Genomic DNA, 21,163 nt, shown 5'->3' with positions numbered 1-21,163 from the left:
TCTATCACGAGGATTAGATCTGCAATGTTACTCCATACGATTTATATTTCTAATATTTGCATACTAAAAACAAGCCATTTATAAACTTCCGTTTTATATAAAGCTTCGTTATATGACGAAGTTTCGCTTTATATTCTTTTTTATAAATATGTATATTTTAAAAATATATTTTTAAACAAAAAACGCAAATCGATAAGATTTAGGCAACCTTTCTCTAATATATCTTTCAACATCGTTTATTTAATATTCAAGAGAACATCATTTATACTAAACTTCTATAAAAATAACAATAAATAAAAGCTGAAAGCTCTTTCAATCATTTTATTTTTCAATAATATTTGCTATATTTCATAACGCACGCATCGCGCAGGAGAAATGTTATAAAAATATAATTGAAATAAGTATAATAAAAATAACAGGGCGATCGTTTTCAACACCCATAAATTTATAAGCGGAAAAACCTTAGAATTTTCGCAATTATTTACGAAGATCGAGTGCGCTGTTATTTATATTTGACATTGAAAAATAGTACACATATAAGAAAAAACGTTAGTGATCGGTAAACTTTTGAACGATCCTCGGCTTTCCAAAATGCCAATTCTTTTGTTATGGATATGACAAAAATATTCATATTTTTAGATATTCTTCTATATCTTTCTTGTATATAAAGCAAGTTTCACTATTATAGGAACTTGCAAAACGCAGAATTCCACAAATACTTGCGATTCGGTGTCACACTTATCCGTATCACATCACCTAACTATTCTGCAAGGGTTTCGGTTTTATCCGCAATTCTGCAAAATTCCTTCAGATCGTCTCAAAGATATCAGCGTTTAATTCAAAAGGAATCTTGTTCATCCTCACTTAAAATAGTCTCATTATTGCTTCAATAAATACAAATGTTTAATTTTTACGTTAAAAAATTTGAATATTAAAAAGTATTTTTAGTTTGAATTTAAATTAGTACAATTGTGTTTAAATTAACAACTTTTACTACTTTATAATAATTAAATGATAAAAATTTATTTATGAACGTAATACTTAAGTCATAAATCTATTAAATATGGCTTATAAATATTTAATGTAATAATTTTATTTGATATTTGAAGTACTGTACATATTTTTAACATTATCTTTTTTTAATTTTAACTTATTTTATCTTTATTTTAACAAATACATTAATGGAAATGTTAAAATTTAATCACATTTCATTATAAATTTTAAAAAATTATATTTTACATTCTATACTTTAATGTTAAAAGTTACATTTCCGTATTATTTCAGCGTTAATCCTTGGATTTTCCGTTTTACTTAATTATAGTTTATATGCCAGAAAAAATAAAATAAAGTTAAATGTATTCGGAAATTACATAATTATATTAATATAGTAAAATATTAACTTTAATTATTGGATAGATACTTAAATCTATCAAATGGGTTAATTTTTAGAAAGCATTTATGAATATTATTAATGCACGAATTGCATATCAGTTTTAATATTAATTACAAGTAATGAATATGAAGTCGTCGCTAAAATGAAACCATTAATTTTTAAAAAGTATTAAAGTTTACGAACCTACTTCAATATTTAACTTGAAATTTTAAATATTTTATAATTTTCTTGTTCCATTTAACATACTAATTAGAATTTAATGAGAATAAATATAGTAAAAGTAATTGTTAATTAAGAAGTTCGTAGAGATTGCCGAAGTCGTAAAAATGTTTACAAAATAAGGAAAATGTTGTCAAAATTGAACCAAGATTAAGTTTTGTTGCTTTGTCGAAATAAAAAATCAACGAAGACAATATTTTTATAAAATAAGTTATGATTATGTACCGAGCCGAGGGTTCTAGAAACATTGTAAATATAAAAATAAAAAGAATTACGAAGGATTGACAAGATATACAAAGAAAAAAGCCACATCAAAAGACGAATTTTCTTGAAAGATTTCTTAAGACTTTATGAAGGTCTGAAATATATATATATATATAATAAAAAATAGTTGAATAAGATAAAAAAGAAAAGAGAACCAAGTTGGATCTGGCTGCATTTATCTCAGACAATTTGAAAAAGGATATGAAAACTGTTATCGTTTACGTCAGAATACAGAAAGAATTTTTGAAATGTTGGACAAAATTCAATTTGATAGGAACCGTGTATTTCACACCCAAGATGTATGATATATTAAAAACTGAAGAAGGAATGTTTTCTTTAAAGATGCGATCTAAACTTAAATACTAACTTCTTGTGAATTTAATATTTTCATAAAAGATCAAAGGGTCTTTTTTTCCATTAAAAAGTAACAGAATTATGAAAATTATGATTAAATTAACAATTCTTCGTAAAACTTTAAAAAACGTTAGGATAAATGTAACTTTTTTGGATTTTTTAAGAGAGAGAAAAAAATTTGCGATCATTTTTCAACCTTTATTAAAAGATCGGAAGTTTAAAAAGTGCATAATAAACTGTACAATAAATTATGCCATAATTAACTCATTTTTTATTTGATATATACTTTTCTTGTACTTAGCTTAATTTAAGCTATTGAATTCCCCTCAAAGAAAAATTCAAATTGAATTCAATCAACCATTACATATAAAAAAACTTCTCCAAGAATTAATTAGTCGTTTGCAATCGATACTTTAGTAATCAGATTTTGTTTGTTTTGTTTAAAGAGTAGACAAATATCTATTCTCCGTTTTTTAAATAATTTTATACAGTAAAAATTTCACTTAATCAAGAACCTGAAGCTATTTTTAAAATTATTCTTTCTTTCATTATCATAAATTCGCTTCAAAATTAAAGAATTGCTTATTTTTTTAATCTTAATTTATTATTTTAAATATTTTTATAATTATGTATACGATTTTAACCTTTAAACAATTGAAAGATATCAGGCTAATTACACAGTTTACATTAAGGTTTAATTATCTTACGCAATTCTTGAGGATAATATATGTGATATTTTATAGAACTAAGCATTTAGGAAGTTATTTAATAAAGATTTTACTTGCTGACTTTCCTCATTTAATTTGCATGGTGTTAAGCTGCAGACTTGTGGATTAATAACTGCAAATTTTGGAAAAAAGATATCATGCAATAAGCTAATGAACATAAACTCGAAAATCGTCTTTCCAAATAATCTAAATTCTTTAAAATACACTTTTTAAATTAAATTTTGATTGGTAGGCTCCTCTGTACAGTCCTTTTGTAAACCCCATTCTGCTCAAAAGACAACCAATGTTATCATCAATNAAGGATTGACAAGATATACAAAGAAAAAAGCCACATCAAAAGACGAATTTTCTTGAAAGATTTCTTAAGACTTTATGAAGGTCTGAAATATATATATATATAATAAAAAATAGTTGAATAAGATAAAAAAGAAAAGAGAACCAAGTTGGATCTGGCTGCATTTATCTCAGACAATTTGAAAAAGGATATGAAAACTGTTATCGTTTACGTCAGAATACAGAAAGAATTTTTGAAATGTTGGACAAAATTCAATTTGATAGGAACCGTGTATTTTACACCCAAGATGTATGATATATTAAAAACTGAAGAAGGAATGTTTTCTTTAAAGATGCGATCTAAACTTAAATACTAACTTCTTGTGAATTTAATATTTTCATAAAAGATCAAACAATTTTTTTTGATAAAAAAACGTTGATATTTTATGATTAACAGATATTATATTAATAAAATTATCATAGTAAAATGTGATTAATATAAAGATTTCGAAAAATAACGAAATATATTTGTAGATTTGATAATAGGCAAAAAAGTTGATTAGCATTAATTTTTTATTGCAATTTATGTCTTTTTACATTTAATTATGTTCTGGAATAAAGAAATTAGTATTATGTTTAAGAAGTTTTATAAAAGTTTGTTTTCTATTATTGAATAACAAACTTAGTTGTTTGAATTGTATATCATAATTTTGTTAATATAATTTTCCCAGTGTTCAGGGAGCGTTTCGGAACTGCTTGGCCACTGGTAGGCAGGACAGCTTTGAACAATTTTCTACTAGACATATAATAATTCGATTGTGTTACGGTAATTTATATTTTTTATATATGTGTAAAGGATGCAAATGACCTTATACAGCCGTTAAAAGATAATATTTTCCTTAATGCTTTTCTATAAAGAATTTAGTTCAAGGAATTTACTGCTATCATTCCTGTAAAGATAAAGTCTCCAGCAAGTCTGGTTGATGCAATAATTGGTAGGCAATAGATCCAGTATTTATTACCACTTTGGACAAAGTGAGTGTGATACTTGTCTTTGGTAGATTTATTGACCACAAATGAGAAACGAGCATGTTTCCTCTTGTACAGACATTTGTGGTTTTTTCACTTTTATTATTAAACGGAAGGTTTCGTACATTCATGACGTCAGCGAAAACACAAACTTTTGAAGATCAATAATTTGGATTTAAATAATCTAAATAATTTTAAAATTAATTTCGATACGTCACATATTTTAATGACTAAAGATAGCCATTGAAATATCTATATCAATAAATTTATTATTAAATATCTATAATTACGGTTACACAATTCANCTTCCTTTCATTATCATAAATTCGCTTCAAAATTAAAGAATTGCTTATTTTTTTAATCTTAATTTATTATTTTAAATATTTTTATAATTATGTATACGATTTTAACCTTTAAACAATTGAAAGATATCAGGCTAATTACACAGTTTACATTAAGGTTTAATTATCTTACGCAATTCTTGAGGATAATATATGTGATATTTTATAGAACTAAGCATTTAGGAAGTTATTTAATAAAGATTTTACTTGCTGACTTTCCTCATTTAATTTGCATGGTGTTAAGCTGCAGACTTGTGGATTAATAACTGCAAATTTTGGAAAAAAGATATCATGCAATAAGCTAATGAACATAAACTCGAAAATCGTCTTTCCAAATAATCTAAATTCTTTAAAATACACTTTTTAAATTAATTATTAATATTTAAATGCTTTTAAATATTTATAAAATTGATTTACTTCATTATTTATTTATCATTTTCATTATTAATTTTCATTAAATTTGGTAAATAAACAAATTTACGAAATATAATTAAACAAATTAAGATATATGTAAAATAAATATCATACAACAATTATTTAATTATATATATATTATATTAAATTGTAATGTTATCAAATGTAAAGAAATTAAAGTTTTAAAAATTTATTTATAAACTTCAAACAAAGAAGACAAGAACTTAACAAGAATAAATAATTGAAATGTAATATAACTTTTGTTTTTCCAAACTTTAACTTCAAATATTCTATTTTGTTTTAAGCTTTAATAAACTAACAAATTGAAATTGAAGGAAAACTGTTTTCCTATATTGAAGTAAATTTCATCAAACGGTAAAATGTAATAAAGAATTAAAACTCCATATAAAAATATCTAAAATACGTTTTAAAATTGAAACTTTAGTCTTATAGCTTTATACTATTATTACAAAAAATCAGAAAAGGACTTTATAAGTTTTAAAGTTTAGTTTTAAGAAAATTAATGTACGAAAGTTTGATTTATATCACATTTATATTTAACATCTATACATTTCTATTTTAATTTATATTTACTTTGTAAGTTCTTCCTAATTTATTATTCATGTGTCTATTCTAATTTATATTCTGTTACCAAGTTCTTTCTGTCTTATAAACATCTCCCAACAACTAATTTATAAATATTTTACGATTGAAACGATCAATATTATAAATTATTTTCTTTGATTTCAACATATTTATCTTCTATTTACTGTATTTTGTAGTTAATTTCTATTATTTTTAAGGATTTAAAATTAATGTTTATTTGTATATGTTATATCTAATTTTATATACATATGGTCTAAGTTTTGCAAGGTGGCAGGGCTTTGTGTAACAATTGTTATAATTTTATATAAATAAATAAATAAATAAAATGCCATAAAAATAAATTTTCGTACTTAAACTTAAAAATATTATGATTTTTTTGGAATAAAATTAAACAAATTTGGGCTATTTCAAAACCTATAAAAAACTTTTAATGCACAATCAATAATATATATTTAAACTTAAATGACATGTAATCATGTTTAATTCATTCATAACAAACGATAAAACTTCATCTTAAATGTATTTTTAAACATTTAAAGATTAAAAACATAATTATTAACGAAAATTTACATATTCTAGAAACATAAAAGCTGTATAATTAAAGTTCGAAGTTAATCAACACATCAACAAAATCTGATAAACGTTCAAAACCTTAATGTAAAATTGAACAGAATTGAACTTTTTTTTAGAAAAATTAAACAATTAAATGCACTTATAAATTCAGATTTTATCAACGAAACTTAATGAACAATCAAAAGCAATGTAAAAAAATAAAAGAATTGAAGCTTAAAAATTGAAAAGTTGTACATTAAAGCTTCAATTTTATTAAAGCATAAACATGTTAATATGCAAACCTTTAAAAATTTTAAAGGATATGTAAACTTTATTGGAAAAGGAATTTAAATTTTTTTTCATTCTTTTTAAAAGAATAAAAAAATTGTTATCGCTTAATGTTCTTTTTTCATCGTTTTTTATAACATATAATCAAAGTTTTTCAATACCTGAAGTTTCTGTAAGAAATTTTGTTAAGACAAAAATTTTAAATCTACAGAGAGCGATTGGTCTGAGAATATTGTTAGCAAAGAGATAATAATCTAGGTGTTTTTCTCACAGACTGTCATTTTTATTACTTATAAAATTCGTTTGGTGTTGCGTTTAAAATATATTGGACCAACTTCTTACTCATATTTTTGTTGTCACAAGAGAGATGGTCGGTCGTGATTATCAATTTTACTATTTTTAAAGTCAACTTCTTGAATTTTAATAAGTCCGCTTTCAATGCAATAGAATATCTTATTAAGTTTAGAATAACAGTATGAATAACTGAATAAATCAAGATGAAATAGGAAACTCCTACTCGCTTCCCCTTTATTAAATACATTATTTTGTTTTAAATTTTGAAAATTATGGAAATGTTAAATAGTTATATATTTAAATCATAAATAAGCAAACGTGTTGATATTAGCATAATTTGTAATTTTTAAAGAATAAAAACATTTTTTTTAAATGTTTAGAATTATGCTAATACTGACACAATTAAATCCCATTCCAATATCGAACAATGAAGTTAAAGTGAAGTAGTGTAAAGTGAACATTATGATACGGAATCTGTTCTTAAAGAGAATTTCTGGTGAAAAGTTAACGTTACTGATACGTTGCCAATAATGATCGATATCGGTAGCAATAACAGGAACATTTTCCACCTCAATCGATGAAAAGAACAAGCGAATTGACGTGAATCAGTTCCCATGGTATCTACACCCCCAAAACCTGTCAACAAAATTGGTTCAAGCTGTTTCGCCTACCTATTATAGCAAACTGTGTGAAGTATGAGGTTTCTCGTTCAATTTCCAAATCAATATTTTAACCTTTTCCTTCGATATTTTCAACATAATATTTACTCTTCAATACACTTTACTGCTTTAATAAATATCCTTAAAACAATTCAAATTATGCCAAATATTAAGAGACTATCAAAAAGTTTTAACTTAAAAATAAGAACTGTAATTTATAGACTTTATTCCGTATTAAATTTTCAATTTTATTCGATAATTTTTTACAGATGACAGCTATGTTTTGCTCTTTCTGATCCCAAAAGATTTTACAGTTTTCTTTTTTCCCTTTTTTTTATTTATTTCTAGAATAAACTTTACCCGGTAAAATTATTATGATGTGAAGAATTCGAAATTAAATCTTAGATAAATTTATATCAATATAAATATTGTAAAATATAAAATTTAGATAAATTGAATGCATTCTTATAATATACACTCGCAAATAAAAATATATAGTGTTTAATACTATATATATTTTATATTTATGTATGTAGATGACAATTCATTCTTCGAAAATTTGTGATTTTTCTGCATTATTCCCTTAACAGTAAAAGCGTTTTACGTGAAAGATAAATATTCATTTGTCATGAACAAACTTCATGTTCAATTTCGAAAAGTTTTACTTTTCCAGTCAATCCAGATATTACAAATAGAGAATATTAAAGATAATGGAATAACGTGAATTTTAGCATCCCTTAGGACACTTTAAGCACTTGCAATCATTGTAGCTATTTTGTGCGTGAGAATATCGGTCTTGCGTGATGTTTTCCATTTTATTTCCACTATCCATTCTCATTCTACATTCTAATAAATAATTTTCTTTAATTTACTCCACATAATATTATATTTTCTCTTTTTGTATTGTTATTTCCTTTCATATTATCCGGTAGCGTGTCTGCTTTAAAATAAATCCATTTTGCAATTACTAAAATATTGAGAATTACATAAAATTGCATAAAATATTTACTGTTCGTGATTAGATAATAAATCTTTTCTTTTTAATAATTGATAAAAAAAATATTTTCTTACTTACTATATCAATAATTCTCTTAATTACATTAAAAGTTTAATTAAATATTGAACAGAGTGTATTGTACATTATGATACACTAAAATGAAAATGATATTATGCAGTATAACAAAGTTTTTTTTTTTTTTAACTATCTTAAGCAATAATTCAGTAGATAATTTCGAGATGATGAGACTGGTTTACAAATTGACATTACATGCGGTCCTAAGGCAATGAAAGAAACATAAATATAATATTCACTACCATCAAAGGAATGGAGAAAATTACTTAAAAGACTTTTCTCTAGGGTATGTAATGTTAATTAAGCAAGTATGTTAGATTATGTACAAGTTAATATAAAGATATAAGCAACGATACAATTTTAAAACTGAAAAATTACAAAATAAAATAGAAAAGCTTTCAGGCTAAGTAAAGTTTCATAAAATATGAAAGAAAAATAATTAAATAAGATATAAAAATTACTTTTCTAGCTGTTTGCATGTCTAAAACTAATTTTATTCAATTAAAATTTGTTTAACAGATACGAAAATTTTTATTTTTATATATTCTCGGGCAGAAAGAGCTTCAACAATAGCGTTTTTTTTAGAAGTAAATTTATTATTTAAAGCGATTATTTAATATTAAAATTCCATCACAAAACTTTGCTAACAAAATTAATTCGTTCATATATTAATACATGTGATTACATAAAGTCATTAATTCTTAAAATATCTTACTATATTTTATTTTAGAGAAGAGAAGTAATCTTTCTGATTTAATCAAAACTTTTATTCTTCTGTGGATTACTACTTTCATTTATCGATTTGCTTTATCACGGATGCCAAATGGATATCCTCAATTCGTTTACTCCTCTTCACGACGACTTTCCTACTCTGCTATAATAATTCATATTAACTTCTATCGCTATATAATGTACTAAAAAGACATTCTTAAAAGGTTTTCTGCACTTTTGACCACCAAAACTAAACTCTCGAATTTGCATAGAGTTTCTAAATCTTATTTTTAGAATGCGATTAAAAGAGAATCACTAAAGTTTTAAAGTGGTTATTAAAGTATGGTTACGATTATATTCGACATTTATTTGCTTTTCGTATAATTATAATTATCGACCACTAAAAATTATATTATTAAAAGTTCTAAAGCCATTCAACTGAAACTATTATCATTATTTTCTATTTCGGTTAAGATAAGAAAATAATTGGAGTTTCACAATTATTATATTAACTTGTAAACTATATTTAATTCTAGACAGTTTTTAAATATCCTATGTTTAATTTCAAGTTACTATATGTTCTGATTGTTTTATTTTTATTATATGCTCTTACGTGTCCTTTTATATTTATATAATAGAAATATACACGCACACACAGATATATATACATTTCTCTTATTTTTAATAAATAATTTTTCTCGTGCCGTTACTATTGTTGCTGTTTCAGTTGAGATTTTCGATCTTTCCAATCATTTTCTTTCAGAAGCATATATTTTTTGTATCCTGTCCATATTTGTTCTCTAAGGATTTCTCTCTCATGATTCCCAATTCCATATCCTCTTCATCCATACTGTTTCTAGCCATCTTTTATATCAAAAAGTTTTTTATTATTATTATATATTTCTAGTTTTTAAACTATTGTTATTATTTGTTTCTTGACATTTTCTTCGAAGATTTTTAATATTTCTGGTATTTAATAAAATATTTTAATTTATTTCATACATTTACATGTTTTATTTCGTATAGAATTAAAGTATCATAAAAAAAACTCAGTTAAGAAGATTCGTCTTAAGAATTTTCTCATTAAATTCTTTTTATCTAAGATTCATGATCGATATTAATTTCAGTTTCTAGTTATTTGTCGTTTCTTTTAAGATTACATATTTATAAAATGTTTGTATGATTAAAACGTCGATATAAATATTAATAGCAATATTTAAATAAACAAAAAGGAAGACTGAGTAGATATTACTTTCCATTGAAATTTCTACTTTTATTATATTTTTAGAGTACTTTGCAATGGTAGAATAAAAAAAATCTAGAATCAGAGAAAAGTAATATCAAACGAAATATATTTTTTTCTCATTTAATTATAATTTATATAACTAATTTTAGAATAAAGTCTTATACAATAACGATAATGATGTTACATATTTATTGCATCAATATTATATTTTAATTAAATTCTTTAAATGATTTAGTTATTAAATTTAAAGAAATTTCGTCTTCTCTTCAATAGATTTAAGTTCTTTTATTGTTATTATAACATTAAATTTTTTCAATAATTTAAATTAGACATTTCATATTATATACCTTATAATATATGATAAATATGTATTTTTTCTCTTTATCTATCCAAGTAATTGATTACATTCAGTCTTTCCTTTATCCACTTTCTATAATTAAACATTGAAATATAGGTCTTTCCTCATTCTCTTTCAATGACGAACCTTGTATATGGGCACATTTCATTAGTCTGTTACAAGATTTGTTCTTGTTCTTCTATTACAAGTCCATTTCTTTAATGATTAAATTATCTGTTAATCTTGTGATTTGCATATATCGATATTTAAAAAGAAAATTGCCAAAATATTTTTTAATATTTTAAAAGAAATTTAAAAAATAATTTAAAGTTTCTAAAATTCTAAAAAAAATTTTAAATTAATGTCTAAGTATATCTTCTTTTGTAAAACAATACATAATTGATGTGAAGAATTCGAAATTAAATCTTAGATAAATTTATATCAATATAAATATTGTAAAATATAAAATTTAGATAAATTGAATGCATTCTTATAATATACACTCGCAAATAAAAATATATAGTGTTTAATACTATATATATTTTATATTTATGTATGTAGATGACAATTCATTCTTCGAAAATTTGTGATTTTTCTGCATTATTCCCTTAACAGTAAAAGCGTTTTACGTGAAAGATAAATATTCATTTGTCATGAACAAACTTCATGTTCAATTTCGAAAAGTTTTACTTTTCCAGTCAATCCAGATATTACAAATAGAGAATATTAAAGATAATGGAATAACGTGAATTTTAGCATCCCTTAGGACACTTTAAGCACTTGCAATCATTGTAGCTATTTTGTGCGTGAGAATATCGGTCTTGCGTGATGTTTTCCATTTTATTTCCACTATCCATTCTCATTCTACATTCTAATAAATAATTTTCTTTAATTTACTCCACATAATATTATATTTTCTCTTTTTGTATTGTTATTTCCTTTCATATTATCCGGTAGCGTGTCTGCTTTAAAATAAATCCATTTTGCAATTACTAAAATATTGAGAATTACATAAAATTGCATAAAATATTTACTGTTCGTGATTAGATAATAAATCTTTTCTTTTTAATAATTGATAAAAAAAAATATTTTCTTACTTACTATATCAATAATTCTCTTAATTACATTAAAAGTTTAATTAAATATTGAACAGAGTGTATTGTACATTATGATACACTAAAATGAAAATGATATTATGCAGTATAACAAAGTTTTTTTTTTTTTTAACTATCTTAAGCAATAATTCAGTAGAATAGAAAGATTGCCTAAATGTTTTTTAAATGCCGTTCATATACTGATAATGCTTTTTGATTTCTGTAAAAAAAGTACTTTATCATTCGATTTTGTATGCAAATCGTTGCTATAATATAATGTTACCTCAATGCAATAAAAATGAATTGGGAATTTAGCTTCTATGACGACAAGGAGATCAACAAGTAATTAATGTTGAGAATTATAATCCTTGTTTATACAAATGTTGAAGAACTGAAAATTTAAAAGAAGTTAAATGAAACAAATGGAGATTATAGAAATGCTACTAAAGCATAAAGAGATACAGCGTATTTTTTATGCATGGGTTGTAACGTTAGGAAAAGAGCACAGATGTCGAAAAATGGAACAAAATAGCAATCTATCACGAGGATTAGATCTGCAATGTTACTCCATACGATTTATATTTCTAATATTTGCATACTAAAAACAAGCCATTTATAAACTTCCGTTTTATATAAAGCTTCGTTATATGACGAAGTTTCGCTTTATATTCTTTTTTATAAATATGTATATTTTAAAAATATATTTTTAAACAAAAAACGCAAATCGATAAGATTTAGGCAACCTTTCTCTAATATATCTTTCAACATCGTTTATTTAATATTCAAGAGAACATCATTTATACTAAACTTCTATAAAAATAACAATAAATAAAAGCTGAAAGCTCTTTCAATCATTTTATTTTTCAATAATATTTGCTATATTTCATAACGCACGCATCGCGCAGGAGAAATGTTATAAAAATATAATTGAAATAAGTATAATAAAAATAACAGGGCGATCGTTTTCAACACCCATAAATTTATAAGCGGAAAAACCTTAGAATTTTCGCAATTATTTACGAAGATCGAGTGCGCTGTTATTTATATTTGACATTGAAAAATAGTACACATATAAGAAAAAACGTTAGTGATCGGTAAACTTTTGAACGATCCTCGGCTTTCCAAAATGCCAATTCTTTTGTTATGGATATGACAAAAATATTCATATTTTTAGATATTCTTCTGTATCTTTCTTGTATATAAAGCAAGTTTCACCTTTATAGGAACTTGCAAAACGCAGAATTCCACAAATACTTGCGATTCGGTGTCACACTTATCCGTATCACATCACCTAACTATTCTGCAAGGGTTTCGGTTTTATCCGCAATTCTGCAAAATTCNAAGTAAAAAATTTTAAAACTTTCAACTTACAAAATAAATCCAAACTCTTAAACCAAATTTGTATATTCCAGCCGTTTAATCACTAATATAAACTGACAAGTTGCTAATTTAATTATTTAAGTAGTCATATTATTGCTGTTTTCGCTTCTGCTTTTATTCTATTTTATCATTTCCTACCAGAATAAAAGAAATGTTTTCTCTCGACCAAATCAACAAAACAACTTTTTTATTTCTTTTTATTCACAATTATGCGTGACAATTGGTTTCTCTAGCACAACTTTAGCAAAAATTCACTTCAAAAAGTATAGAAAAGTTAAATTACTAAATATTATTTTATTCTTTAATATCTTTTCTCTTTCTTCTCATATTTTATTTATTCTTTAACTATTCAATATCCAGAATTTCAATCGTTTCTTTTTCTTTTGCTGTATAAAATAACTATAATTTTTTTTTCTATAGTAATTAAAATTACTAAGCAATTCTTTAAACTATTTTGTCATTTTATAGCAGAATCAATAATTTACTGTATACATTTGAATCTCTTAAATATTTAAAGACGTTCAGGGAAAATATTCGACTACATTTTAAAAAATACATTAACTTTTTGCAGTTCACTCGTCATTTGAATTTCTAGCTACATTTAAAGAAAAAAACAAATAGTGGTAATGAGAACAAATACGAGAAAAATATAGAAAATAAAGCCTTATCCATCACAGAATTCCGAGGCGACTACAATTAGAACATGACCATCTTGTACAAGGTGAACTGATGACATATTGACTTTTAAATATATGACGATAAGAACGACCAGATGTCTCCTTAATGAGGCAATTTCTTCCACTGATTTTTGATGCCGTTATTGATTCTGTATCGCGTACAATGCTGCAGCATTATTTTTCTTCAACATTTCTACATACAAAAAAAACTATTTATAAACATTTACTTAAAAAATTTTTCTTCCTCTCTTAAAAATCATTTTTAAAACATCAGAGACAGCTTCAAACTTTGGTCTTGTTGTTTTTTGAATAATCATTACCGTGTTGTGTGGCGTTTTTCTTCAATAAAAAAGGACGCGCTGATGGGAATGTAATAGCCAAAGTTTAAATCATTAATATATCATAGAATGAAATATGGCCATTATTTGCTGCTTATGCAAATATCACACGTGTTCCAAATATTTTTTAAACATATATTTTTAAATTACTCAAAAATATTTGCAAAGTCATCAAATTGATGTGAAAAGTCTTGAATTACCGTTATACGAAAAATCTCGGCCAAGCGTAAAATATAAGAAAAGTCTTCTTAAGAAGATCACTATCTATCATAACTTTTTCATTAAAGTGCCGTAAAAATTTTGATGTATACCTAGCAAAAATACCCTGTTCTTAATAGCCAGAAGGAAAATCTCTTCTTCTATACCTTAATACTTTTTATATTACTCCAGACAAAAATCACTAACAATTATAATACTACGAGTACGTTAAAGATACCGAAGTCGATGCTATCTATGATAAATAATCTAAGCGTTGCAATATATTTTAAATCTGCTGCTTTGATTTATATAGTGATTGACACAAATATATACATCCGATAAAATCGTTGGATAAAAACACGACTCGGTAATTGAAATTCGCCTAAGTATGCACAATAGTTATCGACTTTTTCTGTCTTTCTTTTAAAAATATCGAAATGAAAATAGGGGAAAAAAGAAATAGAAAAGGGGGAAAATAACGTCAACCTCCAACCGTACAGTTTTTTTGAAACTTTCTGACATGAGAAGACTTCTTCCTCCAGTTGGCAGACTCAAACTATAATTTAAGATGAAATGTGAACATTACTACAAGATACAAAAATCACAAAAAATTCCTTTTGATAAAGTTTCTTTTTCATTTTTTTCGTGTGTCCTTTACCGCCAGCCAGTCAAAAATTCAATGATTTTCAAATACAGACATTTCTTTGTTTTTTCCTTTTTGCGGACGTCCAATGTAATTGGATATATATGCTTTCTTTCTAGGCAGATGAAAGCTAACAACTTTAACGATTTTCTAGAAGAAAATGGATAGCTTGCGCGTAAAAAATACACATTTTTTTCCGTGAAAAACTTACATTTATTTTAGATATGAAATAAAAACAAATGATAAATTTAAAATAATTTATATATTAAAACTAATTTTTAAACTAAATATATAAGAATAATTCAGTCAAGATGTTTCCGGAATTCAGCAAACCACAAGTTGAAATAAAACGAAAAAATTTTCTCTTCCAGAGAAATGAAAGAGAATGAAAAAAAAAATGAAAAAAATGGAGAACTTCTGAAACTTAAAACAGAGTACTTTAACTTAGTTGACTTTCATTTTTATCAAAGTCAAAATAAATAAATTAAAGTTTTAAAAGTATAAGGCTAGATGGTATTTTATTTTTCATTAAACTTTATTTACTGTTGTAACTAAAAAAGCAAAATATATATATTTTTAAAATTACGCCCGATTTATTTATTTATTCTCTGTAATGTTGCATCTTGTATTGTAATAGTTAAACATTTAATAGTTTATCTATTAGCTTCGGGTTGTTGGTGATGTAGAATTTAGCATTATTAACGATAAACAACTTTTTAATAGTATATATACAATTTATATTCATACATACATTTTAATTAATTATTATGTACAACACATCTTTGTTTATAAACACGATCAAAAAAGTAATAATGTGTGTAATAGAAAAATTTCAATCTATGCTATTATATATTTAATGGTAATAAATTAATTATTATTTTTCTAATCTACAGAAAGAAAAGGAAGAAATTTACAGAGACTGAATATTTAAAATCAAATAGAAAACAAATATTTTTGGCTTTNATATTAGCATAATTTGTAATTTTTGTAGAATTTTGTCGTAGTAAATAAATATTTTACCTTTAATTAAAGTAATATAAAATTTATTTTATATCATTTGTTAAGTCACGAATAAATTCTAAACATAAATATATCATTCACGTTTATAAACTCGGGGATTTGCTTAATGAACATCCATAGAAACTTTCGTCATTAAATAGCTAATTACAAAGATTATCAGGTTTATCTGTTTATCTAACTAAGAAGATAAATATACTGAAGTCGTCGTTTATCCTAATATGTTTGGATTTTAATTTATTAGCAATTTTTGTCGAGTGGAAATTCAATTAAAATTTTTATATATGATTAGTTATTTAATGAATTTTACATGCAGAATGATTAAACCTAATATTTGGTACGTATGTAAGTGTTTCTTTTTTAGCTATTAAGATAAATTTGTATATATAAAGTATGTTAACATTTGTGTATGACGGAAAAAAAACGTTAACTGAAAGTAAAAGCTGGAAACTGAAGAAATTTCATGACTATAAGAAGTACCAAAATTAATGATATCTACGTTATAAAATAACGGGCCCAGTAGAAAAATAAGCTAGAAAAATATTGGTGATATGCGATGAATAAAAGATTATGATATTGTAATACATCACTATGATTAGATAATATATTATTGTAATACTAAAAGAATGTATATTATAAAATATTATTGATATAAAAGTGTGTAACCCATAGCTAAAAGAAAAAATAATACTGGCATATAAGTATATTATTCAAAAACAAATATTAAATATCATATCGTGAAGTATCTTTCATCGATTGTTGAAATATTTCATTACTACGATGCATGATGTTTGAAAAATTTTTCTTATATAAATACGCTGTCTACTTTAATATTTGATGCAAAAAGGCTTTTGCAAACTCCAAGTATATCAGCAATAAGTCAGAGATATATTGTCAGAATTTCAATGAGAAATGGCAAGGTTCTCGGTCCCCTCTCCTGTCGTTGCAGGTCTCATTCTGTGCTTCAGATCACGACGTCCTTCGCGTCTTACTGTACAGCTTCACTAACCTCTTGCTCTGTTCACTAAACTAAATTTCTCTCGCATCCAACTTCTTCAGACTTTCCAGTTATTTCTTTGCAATACGTGAACTGATACCCAATATCTTCTATCTGTTTGCTTTAATATTAAGTCCGAAAATTCCATTTAATGCAATAAGTAATAAGAAAGTTAAAGATTTATTTATTTTTCATTCATTTATAATTCAAATAATAATAGAAAAAGCTAATACTGTCAAGAAATAAAAAAATGAATAGTGTGTTTTCGATTAAACTAAATTAGTTTTGAAAGGATAACGGAACTCGTACTGCATCAAGAAACAGAATTACCGAATTAGTTATTCATCTCGCAATTTATTAATAATTTACTCAAATTTAAATTAATAAAAATTTATTGAAAAAAAATAATTACATTTTAGATATTTTATATTACTATAAATTATAATTTTATGCCTAGAATGTTAAGCTGAATATTATTTTTGAGAGGCTAGAAATAATTATACTCAGATTCTCTGAAAGCATTTAAAACATTTTTTAAACTCTTTAACTACAAAATTAACTTGATTATAATTCTAATAAAAATCTGTGTAGAGTAATTTAATCCATATATTTTTCATTTTATGCTGATGGACATTCTCTATGGCTTCAATTTTATAAGTCATTAGTGAATATTACCAAACCTCGGGCTAATTTATTTTCATTGGAAAAACATTCACTCTGCAACTTTTTAAATATTTATTTTTTTATAATTTACGATAATAAAAACGTGTTTTACATATTTAATTGCTAGTTTTTTCCGACAATAAATTATTTTTTAATCTAATTATAAGCATTCAATTGCTTGTAAAGCTTATTTTTTCATGTGCAATAATCCCTCGTGGCTATCTTAATTCTAATTCAATATTCATAAGAAAATTAATTGCTACATTTCAAAAAATAAACAGTCATACAATGACAAAAAAACAAATTAGAACTTTTCATTTATGAAAAGTAAAATTCAACTTTTCAAACTTTAAATAATTAATTTAATTTTAATAATTGAAATCTAAATGCAATTGAATTAATTTCTAATTATGGTGATTAAGTGAAACTAGACTTAATAAATCTAATTGATAAAAGTTACAAGTAATTTTATACATAATATATTTATTTCATATGAAATATGACAAAAAATATGTCAAAATAATATTGAAATATGTATACATAAAACGTAATAAAATTCCAATATCATTTAACACGATACTTTAAAGGTCGAGTGTATTTTAAGCCATAAATTCTTTTAAAGTAAGGCAACTGCTCTTATCTGACATAAATACATTCAAAACGAGCTCATCTTTATTGAAGAGTTCAAGAAAAGTTAAAACCAAATTGAATTGATTGGTGGTCTGACTCGTAATGATTAGTAACCAGATTCTTCTATAACTGCCTATTGATAATGGATGTAGTATGGAAATCAAACTAATTGTTTTCACTAAAGTTTAAAAAAAATTCCAACTTTATAAATATTTATAAAGCATAAATATTGATGCGTTATGAAGATATGTTTATAAAGTTTTCGAAACTCAACAGACTTCATTTTTGATATATTCGACGTCATTTTAATTGCTAATAACGCTAATATTTCATCAATTTTTTAGGGTTTCTTTTTTTCTGAATATTTTTTAAGTAATAAACGTATTTAAGGATCTAATTGACACGTTTAAAGTAGCAAAATTTCGAATTTTTTTTGTAATTTTATTATAAACTTTGAACTTTTTCTTACCTCCTCTCACGTTGACGTTTCTACTTCCGATAACTCCGAGCACGTTTGATGCCACACACCTGTAAACTGCGGAATGTACATCTTGTCTATATTTTTCAGCCGGGAAGGGAGGAAAGACGAGTGAACCATCAGATCTCACATGTCTCAGTCCAGGTATGTCTTTGACTGCGATACCGTCACTACTCGTCCACCTCACTTCCGGAAGAGGAGTGGATTTAGTCACACAAGGGATAATCGTGCCGGTTGTATTATAGAAATTAACATGCATAGGAGGCTCACGAACGATAGTGGGACTTTCCATCTCGAATTTAGCCAAACAGACTGAAAATAAGTTTTTAATGGATAAAATGATACCAAAGGTTTGCTAGTTAAGTAAACATTCTTAAATTGACTGTTTTATACTTACGATGAAAGAGGTAAAAGCACAGTGACACGCTAAACTGAGACATGGATCCTGGTAGATATACACTGTACGAGAGCAAGCTCTTGACTGCTGACTGTACTACTATCGACAACCTGCTGGCAGAACTGTATCTTCGCAACCAATCAGCTTCTCTTATTTTCTAAGCCTCCTCGATGTTTACTGATCAATTAATAACTAATCCTGAGCCATTTCATGCTACAAATTGTATTCTATAAGGTGTCAATACAGCGAATGACTCGATCTTGTATAGAATAAAGCTCGACAATGGAGCATGTAATTAAGCTTTGTTAGCAACTTGGAAACCGATATTTAGCCTCATTCCTTTCATAATAAATTATCTTATCGTTAAATAGAGCTTTTCTTAGTCTTATCTTAATAAAATTTCCTTTAAAAACTTTAATGGATTTATTTTGATTGTGATTAAGATAATCCTAAAGAGTTAGTTTCTTTAAACATCATTAAACATGCAAAATTTTTTATCCGTTTTAAAATTTTACTGTATATCGTTTAATGCTTTATTCATTATAGGCCTATATATATTATTAAAATTTAATAAAAGGTGTACCTATTAAGTTTAAAAATTCCACTCTTAATTTTGACATTTTTCGAAGTGCTATATTTTTATTTACAGTATTTTATTTACTACTTCTTCGTTTACTTATTTATTTTTTAGAGTTTATTTTCAGCGATAAACTCTAAAAATATTTTATGTTTTTTTAGAGGTGAAGTGAATTTTCCAATAATTTGCCTATTTAGAATCATACGTGTACGAAATTTTATTTATTTATTTTTTAAAAATTCACTCTTATCTTATCAAATTTATTTTTATAAACGAAAAAAGCGTATCATTAATCTTTTCTAAACAAAATCAACGAGTTCAAATATACGTGGATAGTAAACGTAAAACTGACACAACATATTGTAAAGGTGTCTTTTCAGAGCAAGAACATAAAAATGCACTGTCTATCGAACGTTGGTATTCTCTTCTTTCATCAGTGGCGTCTTTTGAGTTCGTTTTGTAAGAAAGACCATATAGAGTACCGTGTCCTCTGCTATTCACTTCTTTAAAGGGATTTGCGATGAATTGGGAGTAGCGAACTGAAATGCGTTTCTTCTGAGGTAGGTCTATACGTTCCAGGCATCGATTTTTCTTGACAGGCTAAACCTTTTCTACTGTAGATTGCACGTGCTCTTTCTCTCGACCCTAGGCATTAAACAAACAGTAAAGCAATAGGCTGCTACGTCGAGGGCATTACTGTTGCGCATGTGACTAGTCTCCCATGGGTTAACTTCTTTTGTCACTGCATAGGTTGTCAGACCGAGTTTGAAATGTGTTTGCAAAGTCTAACTTAAGTCGATTGACTCACCTTTGCTACCTCATACAAAATGTATTTGCCCCATCCTCCTACTTGACGATAAGTGACGATTTAATTATGATTTCTTTCTCATTACCATTTCTTTCTTCTCGGAAATAAAAAAACACTTACAGAAGAAAAAAAATATATATATGTATTATCCAGTTATTTATTTTTCTTTAATCCATCATCTGTTTTTCTAGATACGTTAAATGGAAGTTTCGGCAGTGTTTTCTTTACAAAAATCGATAGAAATTGTAATTGAGACAAAGTGTTTACTATTTCTTTTATTGCGATTTATTTCCAATCAGTTTTAAAGCTTTTACAAAAATAAAAAATATTGTTACATTTTAAAAGAAATTTTTACAAAGTGAATGCAGTTACTTTAGCATCTCAAGGCGAACATTTTCTTTAAACACAACTACTTTAAGAACATTTGATCTACACTTTATTAATCTCAATTAAGTTTAAAATTGATGTTCCAACTTCATACGTCTT

The 21,163-nt window shown here is 25.3% G+C and overlaps 1 protein-coding gene across 1 annotated transcript in view; it reads right to left on the bottom strand.

Moving 5' to 3' along the window:
• LOC111614636 (Down syndrome cell adhesion molecule-like) overlaps positions 1-19,545 on the bottom strand; it is a 49,018-nt gene extending 29,473 nt beyond the window's left edge. The window contains exons 1-2 of the mRNA XM_023356004.1: positions 19,293-19,545; positions 18,887-19,207 (exon numbers count right to left, since the gene is read on the bottom strand). Coding sequence (XP_023211772.1) covers positions 18,887-19,207; positions 19,293-19,335 — 364 coding nt within the window. The 5' untranslated portion in view covers positions 19,336-19,545. The remainder of the gene's footprint in view (positions 1-18,886; positions 19,208-19,292) is intronic.
• Between the last annotated feature and the right edge of the window lie 1,618 nt (positions 19,546-21,163).

Source organism: Centruroides sculpturatus, unplaced genomic scaffold (assembly GCF_000671375.1).
Source record: "Centruroides sculpturatus isolate CEXI.00-Female unplaced genomic scaffold, Cexi_2.0 scaffold2196, whole genome shotgun sequence".
NCBI classification, from domain to species: domain Eukaryota; kingdom Metazoa; phylum Arthropoda; class Arachnida; order Scorpiones; family Buthidae; genus Centruroides; species Centruroides sculpturatus.
This window is presented reverse-complemented; position numbering and strand designations above follow the sequence as displayed.